This window comes from Mirounga leonina, unplaced genomic scaffold (genome assembly GCF_011800145.1).
Source record: "Mirounga leonina isolate KUSES-001 unplaced genomic scaffold, KU_Mleo_1.0 Mir_83, whole genome shotgun sequence".
Lineage (NCBI taxonomy): Eukaryota > Metazoa > Chordata > Mammalia > Carnivora > Phocidae > Mirounga > Mirounga leonina.
The window spans coordinates 573,917-590,811 of NW_023270826.1; the positions used below are offsets into that span (position 1 = coordinate 573,917).

The 16,895-nt window shown below is 39.1% G+C and overlaps 2 protein-coding genes across 7 annotated transcripts in view; one reads left to right on the plus strand and one right to left on the minus strand.

Moving 5' to 3' along the window:
* The window catches only part of LOC118002836 (ral GTPase-activating protein subunit alpha-1), a 252,275-nt gene extending 242,171 nt beyond the window's left edge, over positions 1-10,104 (plus strand). For 3 of the 6 annotated variants that reach the window (XM_034993443.1, XM_034993439.1, XM_034993442.1), the window contains 2 exons: positions 544-574; positions 8,734-10,104. In XM_034993443.1, coding sequence (XP_034849334.1) covers positions 544-551 — 8 coding nt within the window. In that variant the 3' untranslated portion in view covers positions 552-574; positions 8,734-10,104. Of the gene's footprint in view, positions 1-543; positions 575-1,531; positions 1,535-6,805; positions 6,809-8,733 lie in introns of all 6 variants that reach the window. The other 3 variants (XM_034993444.1, XM_034993445.1, XM_034993440.1) reach the window with 2 other exon arrangements.
* A 2,005-nt stretch (positions 10,105-12,109) lies between these two features.
* LOC118002840 (insulinoma-associated protein 2-like) lies at positions 12,110-14,220 on the minus strand. Its single transcript, XM_034993448.1, has one exon. It carries the CDS (start codon positions 13,884-13,886, stop codon positions 12,216-12,218), a length of 1,671 nt encoding a protein of 556 aa, XP_034849339.1. The 5' UTR covers positions 13,887-14,220; the 3' UTR covers positions 12,110-12,215.
* Between the last annotated feature and the right edge of the window lie 2,675 nt (positions 14,221-16,895).

Genomic DNA, 16,895 nt, shown 5'->3' on the forward strand with positions numbered 1-16,895 from the left:
GCAATACCCTTTTGTCCTAAACTCTTAAAATAATAGAAAACTTGCTTGAATGAAATTCCAGTTATTGAAATACATTTTTCATTTTTTAAGAGTTAATTTGGCCTGTAAATTTAACTTATACTTTCTTTTACCTAAATGCAGTTCCTTGAGAAGTCAACAATCTTCATAAAAGTACATGCACCACATTTTATCTGAGCTACTGGCCATGACTGTTGTGTTTCATGGGATCATTACTGAAGTATCTGCAAAAGAAACACAAATTGAGCACGTACTCTCTCTCACCTTTAGAGGATCAAATTTTATGGCCAAGAATATTGCCTTATCTCTAATTTTACAAATAAAGTTAAACAACTGTCTAGATTTAGAAGTGGTTGGTATGGTAAATTATTTTATGATACTTAAAGACTGTAAGAGGGTACTGCATTTTTACAATTAACTAATTTTGAAAAAATCAGTAAGAAAATAAATGACTCATGGCCTTCCTTTTCTGTGATACTTTGCACTCCTTATGATTGTTTCATTTATTTTATTTTCCCTCTTTAGATCATTAAATATCAGTTCTGTTTATCTGAAGGTAAGACAAAGTGTCAACCAAAACACCCTTTGTTCTTCCCCCATTTCCTTTTTTAAAAACTAGCAAGCACTAAGCTTGTAACTCAATAAGCAAACTTAACATTGCCCTCAGTTATACTAAACATTTCAGAAATTGTCACTAAATTTCTTCCAGAATTATACTTACTAACCCAGGTCTGCATGAAACACTAACCCTGGTTCTGGGATAAAAATAACTAATAATTAGAAGCAACCCTTGGTTGAAATTAGTTAGATCTTGTTGTATTGACTTTTTTTGTTTCTCAGCATGAAAAAAGCTAGTACTACTGAGCTGAAATGGTGTGTCTTTGTATTTGGTAATGTGTTGCGCATTGTTATTGCATATCTTAACTCATCAGATGCTTATTCTGTTATGTGCCTTGTACTATACTAGGCACCTGGAATACAAAGATGACTATTTTAATAGTGTTCAAGGGAACAAGAAAAAATAATACAATATATTTGAAGTTCATCATAAGAAACCTTAAAATTCTCTTTTATGATATGTAAGTTTTCTTTGTATTTAAGAGGCATAATAGTCCTTTTCTGGCCTCATTTATTTTGGGGAAAGAAAAGGCTAATTCTCAATTGAGATTTAGTTGATAAAGTTTCCATTCCTGTCTTCATTTAATTGGCCATTATAAAAATAATCTTACCAAAAAACTTAGAGCCCTTTCCAAATTAATATAAAAGACCTAGCAAAGAGGAAAATTATGTAGACTAGGTTGAATCTTTTGAAAGAGAAAGAGATTAAAAAGTCTTTAGATTCACTTCAGTTGATCGACAATCTAAAATAACTCTGCTTGGCATTAAGAATGATGCTAAAAAAAAATACTAAAAGTAAATTAATGAACAACAAAATAAACACTAGTTAAGTACAACTGGAAGTTTCATTTTTTAGTAAGAGAGAATATCTGAAAAATACCAGACATTATTAAAGTAGGTATGAATAACACTTTCATATATCACATAGTCGAATCATAAGTTTCACAAATGAAAAATATTGATAATAGGACCATATTCAGATTAACTTCCCCCTTAAATTGATAAAAGCCATCAGTTTTCATGTTGTACTTGTTTACCAACTGGAGTCCTTCATATTCCTCTTCTTAATGTTCTCATATTGTGCATATTATCCTGTACATTTGGTCAGATACATAATATGGGGAGTAGTATTCTTGCTTTCTGAGACTCAGCAACAAAGTCAAGGTTCTGTTGGCTTCATTTTTCATGTATTTTACTACTTTATTAAAATTTCATTATCTCAATAGTAATGAACATATGAATTTTAACATAATACTATGCTACAGATTATTTTCAGTTAATTTTTTTAAGTTGTCTTTGCCCTTAGGAATCATTATAAAAACTTGCACCCTAAGTTTTAGAAGGATGTTTTTATCTGTAAATAACTTATTCCAATATTACCAAATACATTCTTGGGGTTTTTCTGGGTTTGTTTTGTTTTGTTTTGTTTTGTTGCAGACTTTAATACTTAGGAAAGATAAAATATTTTTATCAGTGTGGTTCTCAGTTCAACACAATACGAAGAAAGTGAAATATTTGCTCCTTCTATAGTAGCAAAAACATTAAGATATCTGAAGAATGATTATCTTTTTCTTCCTATCTCAGATTTTGATTATCCTATCATAAACCACTCCATACAATAGAACTCCCTTTAAAGTTATAAGTCAAGGTGGGAGAAAGAAGTGAGATAACCACGTAATAGCAATAGGAACCTGACTTATGGTTTGCAAAAATTACATAATAGTGTGAAGTTTTTTAGGTTCATTTTTACTTTTTTGCATAATGATAAAGTTTAGTTGTCACATTGAAGAAATGCATTCATAATTGCAATTGAGAATCAACTTTAGATTCTCCTTTGCATACTCCATGTATGTAAGATAGCACTAATTGATAACAAATGCAATAATTTGAAATTAAATTTTAAAGAAATGCCAGTATGATCATATAATGAATATAATCTGTTCTTTCTAACCAATCCTATTATATAATTATATTCCACAGAATAGTGTGGAAAAATACTTTTTTTTTTTTTTAAGTTTACTAATAACTTGGTTCAAGATTATCTAAAACCTGCTTTCTGGTTAACACTAATGTACCAACTGTTTGAATTGAAATCCAAGAGAGGATTCTTCTGGATAATTTTTAGTATTATTTAAATAAGTATGAAAAACATTTTTGGTGTATCATAGTTGATCCATAAATTTCATAACTGTATTTTCTCAAAATGGACTCTGTGACAGTAGACTGATACTTAAGGGAAATTATTTTTATCCCTAAGGTCATTGAAGGAGATATTGTGATGTCACACTTTGTTGATCTCCCATAACTACATTAAACCATTATTAGATTTTTCTTGTCCTTTATTTAAAAAAAAATTACAGGAAAAAAATCCCTTTATCTTTGTCAGGCATGTGTGTGGAAAATATCAAAAGTTTTACAGTGACCTCCTTTTTAAACTTTTTTTATATTCATGAACATCTCTCCTCTGACTCTAAACTTTAAAATGAAATTACTCCTTTTCTTCGCCAGATCACACTGGTAACCAGTTCAAAATCTAGATATTTTTCCCTAACATTACATTCAAGTCTTTTTTTTCTTTAATAAAAGAAATTCTAGAATGCCGGCAACAAGAAACAGGATCATATTTTGCTGAAAGTACACAGTAAATATTGTCTTCCTCCATGTCAACATCGACATACACCCATAATTTTTTCAGTATTAATGTCTTTTTTACTGTCATTAGCCACAAATATTTTTGAATGCTTATTGTGTAGTGTATCTATAATTACCTCTAATATTTTGTTATTTTAATTGAGTGGATACTGCCCTTTGGATTTATTGTTTTTCTACAAATTAAGTTAAAAATTTTAGCACTCTAAATATTAGAGGGTTGGTTGGTGTTTTTCTCTATTATGCATATACATACATACACACATAAATATATGTATATTTCTACATACAGACCAATGACCTTTAGGTTCCTTTAGGTTACATATAGGTTCCTATTTAAATAAATAATGAAAATTAGTAGTTAGATTCAACTATTTCTATGCCATCAAAATAAGAGATAATCTAGATAAAATGATGATGAAGACCTACAGTAGCGTCTAATCTTCCTTCTAATTTCAGTTTTGCTCCTAATTCACAAAATCTGTATTGCCTCATGTAGATGGGATAGTATTATGATGGTCAGATCGCTCTCTCTGAATCTTCAAAAGGGATAAATCATCAAAATTTAACCACTGCTTTAGGTAACCTCTTGACCTTGGTGTCCCTCTTTAAAAGTTATTTTAAACTTTCCTCCTCTTCCCAGGCTTTGAAATGATCTGAAAGAACACGTTGTAGCTCCTTAGAAAATAGTTATCTTATATATATCCTAAATATTATTTGTTAGTGCCAGTAATCGGTTTCCTTCAACATATAACAGAAGCTATATATTTGTTTGCTGTGGGGTTTTTTTGTTTTTTTTTTTTTTAAAGATTTTATTTATTTATTTGACAGAGAAAGACACAGCGAGAGAGGGAACACAAGCAGGGGGAGTGGGAGAGGGAGAAGCAGACTCCCTGCCAAGCAGGAAGCCCGATGCGGGACTCGATCCAGGGACTCCAGGATCATGACCTGAGCCGAAGGCAGTCGCTTAACCAACTGAGCCACCCAGGCGCCCCATGTTTGCTGTGTTTTTAAAACAGATTCCTAATCATATGTATCACTAGGCTAGCCTGAAATTAGAAGCAGCCAAATTGTATCCTGTTTTCAGTATTTTGAACTTGAAAATTTGGCTTATTATGTGTTGTTGTCCAAGAGGCAAATAATATCAGTCTTAAAGTCCCATTAACCTTTTGTGACAATAATTACTAGGTTCAGTTTCCACATAGAACATTCATTCAGATGTAAAATTTTTATAATGAAAATAATAAAAGAATAATTGAACAATTACTGAGCGCGAGGCACTGTGCTAAGTACTATACATGCATTCTCTCATTTAATCTTCATGGCAGTTCTATTGTGGGGGGGGCGAGGGAGCTTACCCAGAGTCACCTGATTCTTGGTAAAGCCAGAGTCTGACTTCAGAGTCAGACTATTATATTTACTATTATATTACCTATGTAATTACCAATGTAATCTAAATATTTTCAGTCCCTTCTTGCTGTTGAGAGAAATTGCCCTACAACCTGTCATATTTATAAATTAGAAATTGTTAAAGATTCTTAAAGACTCTTATTTTTTCCACGCACTGAAAAAAATCCTTTTTTTTTTTAATAGCTGAGGTTGCCATGGGAGAAGTATGGGCTTTGGAATCAGACTGATCTGGATTTAAATCCTAGTTCTGTTATTTATTATCCACAAAACCCAGTTTTCTCTATTTGTAAGGAGATAAAATATGACAAACTTTAGACTAATATATTCTAAGTATGCAATAATGGCAGTTTTTTAATATTCTCAAAATGAAACCACTTTGTTTGCCTGTATTCCTGTACTATATAATTTTAGGGGTGCCTGGCTGGTTCAGTCAGTAGGGTTCAGTAGTAGACCCTTAATCTCAGGGTCATGAGTTCAAGCCCCATGTTGGGCGTAGAGATTACTTAAAAAAATAAATTATATATGGTTTCCTTTAGGATATCCAGTGGTGGTGCATACATGCTAATCTTAATCACTAATCAACTCCTTTAACAATATTAAAGCAGTAAGGTTATTGGGGTAGTCTATAAACTTTAATAAGTAAGGTTATATTTTGTAGGAATATCAGCGTAAGAGTGGATAAGTTCTTTAACGTCCTCAAAACTAAACAGTATATTCTGTTCTCCACATTTCAATGGTTATATTTGTAAGTGGTCATTTTCTTCAAAAACATTTCTAACTTCTGTCTCTTCTAATCCTCATCTGTTCTGATCCAAAGTCTATTAAATTTTACTCTTCTCTGTTTAGTAGCTTTATTATATAGCTAAACTTATTGTGTAGCTACCGTGTGCTACAGGATCTTTGCATATGTAGCCATTTCATCCCTCACAACTTTGAAAAATAACTACTGTTGTCTCCATTTTACAAAAACAAAACAAAAAACCTCTTAGATCACTTTGCCCAAGATCCAACAGCTAGTAACATGCCAAATTTGGCATTTAACCTGGGCCTGTCTAACCCATGCCCATGTTCTTCCTAACACATCACAAAGCCCCTTAGTTCAGTATTCATCGGAACTACTTTCAAAGTCACAATATTTTTTTAAAGGCTATTATTTAACCAATAACTAGCAGTTTTAAACCAGTCATACCTGTCAGCAAGCAGTACAAACAAAGCCACAATAAATAACAATCCATTGAGTTCCCTTTTATAATGTGTATAGACTCCCAAAGTCATATTCAGCATGTTATTTGTAATAGTTCCTTGTAACCAGTGCACAATATATGAATCAATTACACCATCAAGATAAAGTGTGTACTGAGTACTGTAAGAATGTTAGAGATACAGTATGAACAAACATAGGAGCCTATAGATACTTTCCACCTGAGGATATATTAATAATAGAAGTGATTAAATAAAGCAACATTCTTTATGACTCATGTGATAGAAATCAATACTTGGGCAGAATAGGGTGTGAAATGAAGGGTAGGTATCACTGTATTCTTTACATCTAAAATTGAGATCTATCCACTGTAAAGTATTTATAGAGTTTGAATATGCTGAGTATATTCCATAAATATCATTTGCCAAAACGTGAGGAGGTACTGATAAGCTATATACCACACACACTAAAAAGCCTGATTTGACTCGTTCATTGAAGGGGGTTTCACACTGCAGGCAGTAAGGGAGACATGGAGAAATTGCTGTTTTTGAGGAAAATATTCTTTGATTTGGGCATACTCTAAAGCAATATTCTCCAGTAAAACTTTCTATGACGATGGAAATGCCCTGTATCTGCACGGTCCATTTTGGTTTGCCACTAACCACATGTGGCTGCTCAACACTTGAAATGTGGCTAGTACACCAAGAACCCACATTTTTATTTTTACTTAATTTTTAATTAATTTTAATATGGCTATGCCTACTGTCTTGGACAGTACAGCTCTGGAGATTTTATGACTTAGTGATTAGGATAAACTGCCTCCAGTACAATGAACACGTTAAAAGTGATGTTTATAGAATCTCTCATAGACTTTTTTCTTTTCTTTTTTTTCCTATTTGAACTTGTTAGTTGGTAAGTATAACATTTGAATTTACAAAGCACTGTCCATTGTGAAACACCATCACCCTAGTGCATTGCATGCCCAATTTCATAATAAAAACTTGATTACTCTCTTCTCTGCTCCTCGGTTAACACCTGTACAATTCTGCACTGTGTCTCTCATATCTGTTATCTGTCTTTTCTTTTGTTTCCTCACTTCTGCTCGCTACTCCATTTCTTCATTCACAACAAAGAAAGAAATGCAGTGGTAGTTCTCTTCCTCCCAAAACCTCCGCTAGAAAACATTGGCCATCTTAAGGTAAACAGCCATGGGAAGGCCTCTCATGATTGGCCGGGAATAATATGCATTACCAGAAAAGCATGAGCTACCGCTCTTCACCTTCCTTCTGCCATCCATCTGCAGTGCTTCCCTAAAAAGGGCCATGGATTCATATTCTCCTCTAGGTTTTCCAGTATGGGTCCAGTCTGAACCAATTCAGATCTTCAGGAAGAGTAAAGGTGAACAGAAATATATTTCCTTCTCCTTGTATTTTGAAGGCCAACCTCATTTCAGTTAGAAAAGAAAGAATGTTGGAGAAATTATTTTTGAAAAGAAAGGCAATTAACCTGAATTCTAAGTAGTGAGAAAATATTTCTTCCTTGATTATGTTTGTTCTTAAGTATGATTATAGCATTTCACCTTAAAAACACTTTGAAGGGTTCTACCAAGATAGATTCTTAATAATACATCTCTGTAGTAACCCTTATTGAACAGTTTTGATTGTTCAATATTCCTAACTTCAATTTAGGCACAAATGTCTCACTAAATGGAAGTGTTAGTATGATTATTTCCATGCTTGAAATTTCTGTGAGGTGCTACATTGGCTAACAAACATGCCAAAAGTTTTCCTGCAGAGTGAGGAGATGTATAATAAGCCTGCAACCTGTGTGATGTGTGTGTATGTGACATACATAAAGAAAATGTTCACATACATAAGGCCCAGAAAATCTGGATTAAAGTACCTTAAAATACACAGAATTTTTTAAATTGTAAGTTAGCAGATTTTTTTTTAAGGGCTTTTATTTTTAATGTAATTTTTTATGCTACATATTTGAGAGCCTACAGTGTGCCAAGTTTTGTAGCATTACTGTATATTAGAGAATCATAGTTCATTGAAATAAAGTGCAGAGGTAAAGAACTATTTTGTAAATGACACAAAATTTTCCAATTTGAATTTGTGTTTGCTTCTAAATTTTCATATCTTAATTCTAGTTACCTACTTGCTGTGACTAGATAGAGAAACTGCAAAAATTTAAGTTAAGGAAAAACAAAAGCATTGCTTGTCTCTTCTAAATGGAGACATTTTGAGGGGTCAATTTGTCTTTTTTTTATTAAATTTCAGATAAGAGTTCTTGTCCTATTCCTTCTCCCAGGAATTTATCTTGCTCCTTTCTAGAAGCATATTAAAATACCCATCATGTATGATGGTCTCATAGTATTGAATTCCTTTTTGGAACCATTTGGTACTATTATTTTCGAGTTTGAGCAATGAAGACTCTTTTCTTGGTTATACCCTGTACCCCAGAGATAGGAATTTGTCCTTCTCACCTGCTTCTTGAGCCCTTCCCTGCATGCTAATGATGCTTTGGATCCCTGTCCTGTCTGGCCCAAAGATTTTGCTTCCCATTGCTTTTTCCGAGGAGCTCTCTGGTTAGTTCTGGCTCTGGAAATAATAATTGGTACTTTCTTCCTAATATGATTACATGAGCCACCAGATTACTGGAGTTTAAATAAAATGTTAGTAGGCTGTTCTAATAGGCAAGTTTTGGTTTTGCTTTTTCCCCTCAAAAGACTTCAGTAAGGGTTGGGATCCATACTACAGATCAGTAACAGAAAGATTATTTCTTATGGGATGAGAAGCCGGACGACTTGTTATCTATCTTGCTATTTCCCACAGGCTCCTACCCAGAGATTCTATCCAGTGAAACTCCCACAGCAACGCAGGTAGACGGGGCTGACCTGGCCTCTCCAATGTCTCCTCGAACTAGCAAAAGCCGCATGTCCATGAAGCTGCGTCGATCCTCTGGTTCAGCCAATAAATCCTAAGGAGACAAGCAGCCCAGCAGTGTGATCAGCAGTAACCACCTTAGCATGAACATAGTGTTAACCCTTTCAGGCCTTCGTGTTTGCCATAACATGCATGTTTCTTCCTGAACATTTATTTTAGAAAACACTGGATTTAAATAATTTGTAAGTTAATATTTTAGATTTGGGTTGTTTATTCAGTTGGTTGTTTTTCCCCTCCAACACTCTAAGCTGCCATATTTTTGGGGGGTGGAGTTTTATTCTATACCCTTTACCTTCCTGGATAATTATGTCTAAGCAGTTTCACTTTTAATTTCATGATTAACTTTGAACCAAACTATAATTGGACAGATAGTCTCATTATTTTATTTATTGTGCCCCATTGCAACTTTATGGCTCAGTAAATGTATAATTTTTTTACAAATGTAAATTTTTAAATTTAAGCATTTGTAAAGTTATAGCAAAAGTTGCAAATCTTAATACACAGGATGTGTATGGATTATTTATGTTATGAAAATAAAACACTTAAAATAAATGGTCTTTTAGCATCTCAAATCCAGCTGACATAATTTTAGCATTAACTTTTTCTTCCCAAAGCAATGCCTCATTTCTTGGCTGTGCAGATGATGCCATGATATATCTCATAACCAGAAAAATCACTGTGCTGAACTTTGATTTGTGTTTAGCTTCCAAATATTTTTCTAATGTTTTGCTTTTTAAATGGTATCAGTGTTAAATGCCATTTTTGTTTTGAGATTGTGGCCCTGTATTATTGGCTGCTGGATCCTGGTATATCTGTGTTCTTTCCTGAGTACCAAAAAGAGGGTAATCGGGGGGATGGAGAGAAAGAAAAAAAAAGAAAGAAAAAACTTTTCTGATAGAAATGTGTTGCTTAAATTATGTGTAATTTAAAAGAAAAGGGAACATGACCCAGGAGTCTAAATTAAATCTAATATTATTAATACTGAACTTGCTGATGCAGGTTGGTATTCATTCCACCCTCCAGAAATATTTTCCTACAGTAAATAAGCTGCTCACATTTTGTCCATATTTTGTTTTGAACGGGCATCTCCTAAGGAAATGTAGCATGACATCAGTACTAACTGCATGTGTAAATACATCATACGGGCAAACTCTAAAATATAAATTATGTATCATCATTCATGTAGTATCTACAAATTTGTAACAGTGAAAGAAAAAGATACGGTATTTAATAATACAATAAAAATATTCTTATCACTTATGTCCACGAGCGTTGATTTGTCTTTTATATTTCTTGTCTATTTGTCTTTAATATATTTGCAGAACTGTATGATTAATGGAGAGATATAAAGCATAAACCTAGGTTATCTTAGCAAATCATGAAAAAGGAATTTGAATTCCCTTGTTAGGATACACCCCAACTTCTCAGAGACTCTAGCACAGTCACTGAAAATGCAGGCAATCTTACACCTTCATAACGGCTGGCCAGAAACTTTACCCAGTGCACTTGGTTAAAGCATCAATTAATCTTAGCCTCATGCTTCTTTGATTTTTAAATTTTCAATATGTCTTATAATACACATTCAGGGGGAAAAAAACTTTTTGCAGACAGTTTCTAAAATAACCTTCCAGACTTCTGTGCACTTAAGTTTTTGTTAAAAATAAAAATAGATTGCTATGAAACTGTAGAAAATAAAATTCCTGTGAAAGCTTATGTAGAAGATAAGCAAATGGAGTCCCTGAGAAGAAGGTTAAACAATATTGACAGTTTCCCACAACCAAGGTGAAGAATTAAAAAAGGAAAATCAAAGTAACTGCTTACACATTTCTACGGTGATTTCATTTTTTAAAAATGAACAGCCAATGGATTGATGATTTATAACAAAATTGAGTAAAAATACCAACTTGGAAATATTGTACTTAATTAGCACAATTAACATGATTTTTTTCATGTTTAGATAAAACTACTTTTTTTTAAGAAAATATATATTTTCCATTGACATTTTAGGCAGTAAAGTTATCTTTAGATTTAAAAAGCGTTTTGGAGCTCTGTCTGTGCAAGCCATACATCAAAGGAAATTTTCCCATTGCATTTCTGCATCACTACATTCATTTACAAAATATAATTTTTCCTGTCTGTATTCTGTCTAAATGGGTCACTAAGATTCTAAAGTAGGATACTGGCTTTGGAGGATAAGAAATGTGACTTTGAAAAATAGGCTGTGTTCAATGAAATTCTCAGGACAAACACAGAACACAACAAAGTGCCAGCTATGTACATTTATTTGGTGGTAAGCATCTTACAAGTATGGGCTATCTGTCAAGCAATACTCAGCCGGTGTCCCAAACTCTGGCTATTAGAGCATGGGTACAGAGTGTACACTGAATATGGTTTACAAAAATTGAAAAACAGGTTGCTGCTGAAAAATGAGTATTGAATGAATCCCCATTCAGTTTCATAGTGGATTATAGGTTATTAACATCTTCCTTAAACTGAACATAGTTTCATATATAACACTGCATGAGATTTACAACAGAAGGATTAAACAGTTTGGATGAAACCCTACTAAAACAGTCAAACTTCTGGAAATGAGTTGTGTTTCCAAAAAGCTGTTATTTAAAGTTTTAAAATATCTCTTCCTGAAAACACACCAAAAAAGCTAAAGGTGAGAATTTTGGGGGTGTCTCAACTCCAAGTAAAGTAGCACCCTCCCCACCTCCAAACACTTAAGAATGGACTAATACTTGAGAAAAGGAACGTTTACAGGGAGATCCCCACATCCCCCCAAAGCGCAAACATCCTCTTACATTTCCTGCCCACAGGCATAGGTCTTGAGTGTTTCCCCACCCCCCTTGTAAGTTTGGCACCAATCACATAACTTTCAATTCACAGAATATACAATGCAAGGTATCTGACCCTATTGAGACAGAAACTACATAGGCGCCTGCGATGGCAAGAGGGGAAAAACAAACAAACAAAAAACCGACTACCACTTTCGGTAGCTAGAATCCTTTGTAGATATTGAGACATGCACGCATTCACTACGACTTTCCATAGGAATTACAAGTCATATAGGATTCGTTAGGGTCTCCAGAGTGAGGGGGGAAATCCTATTTTCGTGGGGAAAGCAAGAAGGCTTTAAAGTGACAGTCCTTGACCGCGAATGTTTATACCATATACATACCTGCTCTAGAGAGGGATTTTACATTTCGCTGTCCGCTTCTCTGGCGGAACATTGACTACTGGGAGTTTTAGGAGAGGAAAATATAGGCAGGAAAGAGGGTAAACTTGCAAATTCAAGAAATCCCCACAGAAATTCCCATGATCTGTTTCCTCCGAGGCCAACCGCACAATCTTCCTCATCTCTTTCCTCAACAGCCAGGCCGCAACGGCATCTGCAGCAGCAGTACCTGCCGACTTTCTGAGGGGTGGCACTTATTTATGTGCCGGGTCAGCCCCGGGGAGCTAAAAAAAGTGGACGGGCAGTGCTTGCACGAGAAAATTTGCTGAGCACTCCCGTCGGATGCTCCGCCTGGGCTCGGCGCTTCTGGGGGCGCCCCGGCCAGAGCAGGCAGGAGCAGCTCCTCGCGGACCGCGTGCCACAGCCGGTGTTTGTCCCTGATGTCTGCGGACGGGAAGTGCGCCCCGCACAGGGGGCAAGCGAAGGCGAGTGGGGCACCGTGTTCGGAGCCAAAGCCCGGGGCAAGCGCACGAGCAGAGCCTGCCTCGTGAGTGCCTAGGTGCTTGCGCAGATAGGCTTGGCGACGGAACTTTTTGTGGCAATATGGGCACATGAAGATCTCGGATCCCCCGACACCACTGGCACTACCTGGCCCAGGCACCCGGCGCCCCAACACCCCCTCCGTAAAGGGGACCTGAGGCAGCGGTGGCTCGGGGTGGGACAGCACCTGGAGGCCCTGGTGTGGGGCGCTGTCCTGGTGCTCCGCCCTGGAGCTGTCCCTCGCCTGCAGGTGCTGATCGGCCGCTCGCTCTGCCCGGCTGTTCTCCTTCCCCTCCGCCAAGAAAGATGCAACAGCCCCAGAGTCTGGGGAGGTGGAGGAAGACGAAGGAGGTGGCTTCCCGTCGGCTGAAGAGACTGTGGCGGCATTTGCCGCTGCGGGACGTGGTTTGTGCCAGCGGCGATGGGAGGCGAGGTTCGCAGGGCAGCTGAAGACCTTGTCGCACTCCGGGCAGCGGTACTCAACGCGTACGATGCGGGAGCAGCGGTGCTGAGCCAGAGCGAAGGGATCTGCGTACTGCTCCTTGCATAGCTGGCAGATAAACTCCCCCAGTGGCGTGCGGCTGCCCCCCAGACCCCGGGACGGTGCTCCGGGCTCCTCCTCCTTGATCTTCAGGCCCAGGACAGGGGATGTGGTCACTTCATCGGCGAAGCTCAACTTCCTCATGGCCTTTGGCTTCTTGACTCCGGCGGCCGCAGGTCCAGACGTGCAGCCCGGAGGGGCCTTGGCACGGCGCTCGTTGCCAGCGGCCCGCTTCAGGCCGTGCAGGGTGGCCGAGAGGGGCGCAGGGTCTGGATGGAGCTCTGGCTCTGGGAACGGTGCCCGGAGCGGCAGCAGGAACTGCTCCCCTGAGGTCGGTGCAGCTGCTGGCGCCGCCGAGCAAGAGAAAGCAGCCACCGCGGCGGCACCCCCGGGGAAGGACTCTGCAGAGACGGGTGAGCTGAGGCAGCGCTCCAGGAATGCCCGGCGCAGCTCCGCGCCCGCCGGCTTCGTGGGGCTGGGGCTGGGCCCGGGACCCTCCCTACCATCCGCCCTCCACTCCGCAGCACCTTCCTGCCCGCCCTCCCCCAGGCTCACCCTAGCCACCTGACAGGACGACCCCGACAGTTCCCGGGCCGCCGCCTCCTCCTCCAAGGTGGGGGTTGCCACCTGCTCCGCACCGGGCTGGGGGGCACTGGAAACCTCCTCGGGAAAGGGCGGCGCCCCCTGGGGCTCCAGCCGGGGGAAAACCCGCTCAGCTAGGCGCACTCGATACGAGCCGCCTGTCCGTTTAGTTCGCTTTACCAGGAAGCCCCTCGGCATGGTGGAGTCGGGAGTGCTCAAGGGGCAAAGAGTAAAGGGGGCGCCGCGGGGGCTGCGAGCTGGCGAGCACCGCAGCTACCTGAGCTTCGCCACAGCCGTCATGCGTGGGCTGCCTTTATAGCTGAGACTCGGGGCCGGGGGACCACCGGTCGCCTTCAGGCTAGACCGGCCAATCAGGAGTGGCAGCGGGCGCCAGGGGCGGGGTTTTCGCCTGGCTGGGCTCACAGGGGTCCGAGAGACCGGCTGCGGCCCGCGCCCCCACCCCACCTCACAGCGGCCTCGGCTGGGCCCCAGCAGCTGGCTTAGGAGCTGCCCGTGCCGCCTCCCCCTGCCGCCCACCGGGCGGACAAAGATACAAAAAGGTAAGGTCCAGAATGTGAGGAAGCTCGGCACTCACCGCCTCCGCTGCCTCCGGGGGGGGGGGGGGCTGTCCAGGGAGCCATGAGGAGACGCAACTGATGGGCGCCTTCTTTGCGGGCTGGGACCCTGCGGTGGCCCCGACGCGAGGGACTCTGATGGAAGCCGAGAGGGAGGAAGGCGAGAGGAAGGGGCCGCGGGCGGCGCGACCCAGGAGGCAACTGGGTGGGTGTCCGCTGGGGAACGGGTTAATGTCCTCTGCCCTTATTGAGCTGATGAGAAGCTGCGACGGAGCGGCAGGGCGGCTAAATCCACCGCCCTGTGCCTACACTTGACGGTGGGAGCACGTCTGCCATCCAGTATCGATCGACACTGCGCGCGTCTGTGATACTATGAGAATTCATCTGGGAAGAAGGGCTCTCAGTGCGGGAGATCGTGCGTGCTGGCAAGCCTCTGGAGCTCAGGACGCCAGCCGGCTTCTGGACCCTGGTCCTCAGGTCTTATCAATGTCCCCTCCCCGATGGGAAAAGGAGTGGGGAGGGGAAAGTAGGATCTAATTTTTGACTGTCCTCAGATAAAGTGGTTTCTCTGTTCACACCTTCCACTTGTACTACCCAGAGACATGACTTAGTGCCTGACTGACCTGTTTAGCATGGAGTAGATTGAGAAATACTGGCAGAATCAGGATTACATCTGCTTCCCCTTATACAAGGACTACTTTGCAAAAGGTGTGCAATGGGCCAGATTTAATAGATTTTCATCCAGCACTCTGTAATGTGCCCAGCACTGTTTTAAGCACTAGAAGATATTTGAAAGTTTGTAATACCAGCTGAACTATGAAATAATTAGAAAAATTGACAGATGTATAATAAAGTACCAAAAGTCCATAATACAATATGAGAATAGGAAGGGGAAAGAACTCAAGTCTCCTTACTAGATCAAACTGGAGACAAAGACTTAGTAATGTGTTTTTAAAGTAGACTAGTATTAACAGATGTAGTCATCAATAATACACATCCCCTTCCTTCTAAGTGAATGAAGTGTTTTTACATGGAGTGCATTATTCTGGGGAAGACCTGGAAGTAATTATATATTTGTTAATCATTAACAATATTTTAGGCATTCTACTTAAGTAATCTCTAATCTTCTCACACATACACATCAAACAAAGGAGATACTATTACTCTCCTTTTTTTTTGATGAGGGGATTGAGCCATAGAAGTTAGATAAATAACTCACAAAAGTCACCCAGAGCTCAGATTCAAACTGAGTTCTAGCTAATTCCAAAGCTCAGACTCTTTCCACCACATTAGTGTATTCAAACTATTTTTTTTTTCTGGTCACATCCCACAATAAGAAGTATATTTTATGGCACACACATGGAACTGAAACAAAAATTTCAGAAAATAATATTTAGTTTAGGTATAATGCATTCTTGTATTTTCTGTGTGATTATATTTTCTTTTTTAAAATGCTGATAGCAAAAAAATTGATTTCATAACTTACTAATGGATTAGGACCCACAATTTGAAAAATACCTTCATGATGGTGTTTCCCATTACAAAGCATGAAATCATACAAAATTAAATAAACTTGATACTTTATAATCAAAATTAACATTCTGAATCACTACATAAAATATTTGAGTCCTTTAATAGTGTTGATAAATTTAGTTTCCCAAAATTTGATCATTTCTGACACGTCAGTTTATGTATGACTTCTGCCTCAACTTCTTCTCAACTCTTCCTTTCTTTTTCTCCTAATGGCCTGGACATATTGTGTGGTGTTGCAGATTTTAGGTAAGATTTTAATACTTTAAGATAGCCCCTTTCCAAGAGAGGCTTTTCCTCAGGGGTATGTAGTACTTTGTAAGAATTGCAACCATATGACCCAGCATTTGTGCATCTAGGTAATACACAAAAGAATTGAAAACAGGGACTGAAACATACACTTGTACACCAATGTCCATCGTAGCATTATTCAGGAAAGCCCAAAGATGGAAACAACCCAGTGTCCCACAACAGATAGATGTATAAACCAAATGGGGTATATACAAATGACAGGATATTATTCAGCCATAAAAAAGGAACAAAATGCTGATCCATACAACATGGATAAGTCTTGAAAATATTATGCTAAGTGAAATGAGCCAGACACAAAAGACAAATATAAGATTTCAGTTATATTGAAACATCTATAATAGGCAAATTCATAGAGACAGGCAGTAGATTATTGGTTATCAGGGATTAGGGAAATGGGAACTTACAGTGTAAATGGTTACTGAATTTCACTTTGGGGTGGTAAAATGTTTTATTAATAGTGGTAAAAAAAATAGTGGTGATAGATGGACAACATTGTGAATGCTGTCAATGCCACTGAATTACAAACTTAAAAATCGTTAAAATGGGAATTTGGGGGGGCACCTTGGTGCCTCAGATGGCTAAGCGTCTGCCTTCAGCTCAGGTCATGATCTCCAGGCCCTGGGATTGAGCCCCACATCAGGCTCCGGCTGGCTCAGCGGGGAACCTGCTTCTCCCTCTCCCTCTGCCTCTCCCCCTGCTTGTGTGCTTTGTCTCTCTCTTAAATAAATAAAATCTTTTTTTTTTAAGATTTTATTTATTTATTTGAGAGAGAATGAGATAGAGAGAGAGC

Coding starts and splice junctions, on each gene's coding strand:
- LOC118002840 (XM_034993448.1), bottom strand. CDS start 13,886: ATGCCGAGGGGCTTCCTGGTAAAGCGAACTAAACGGACAGGCGGCTCG.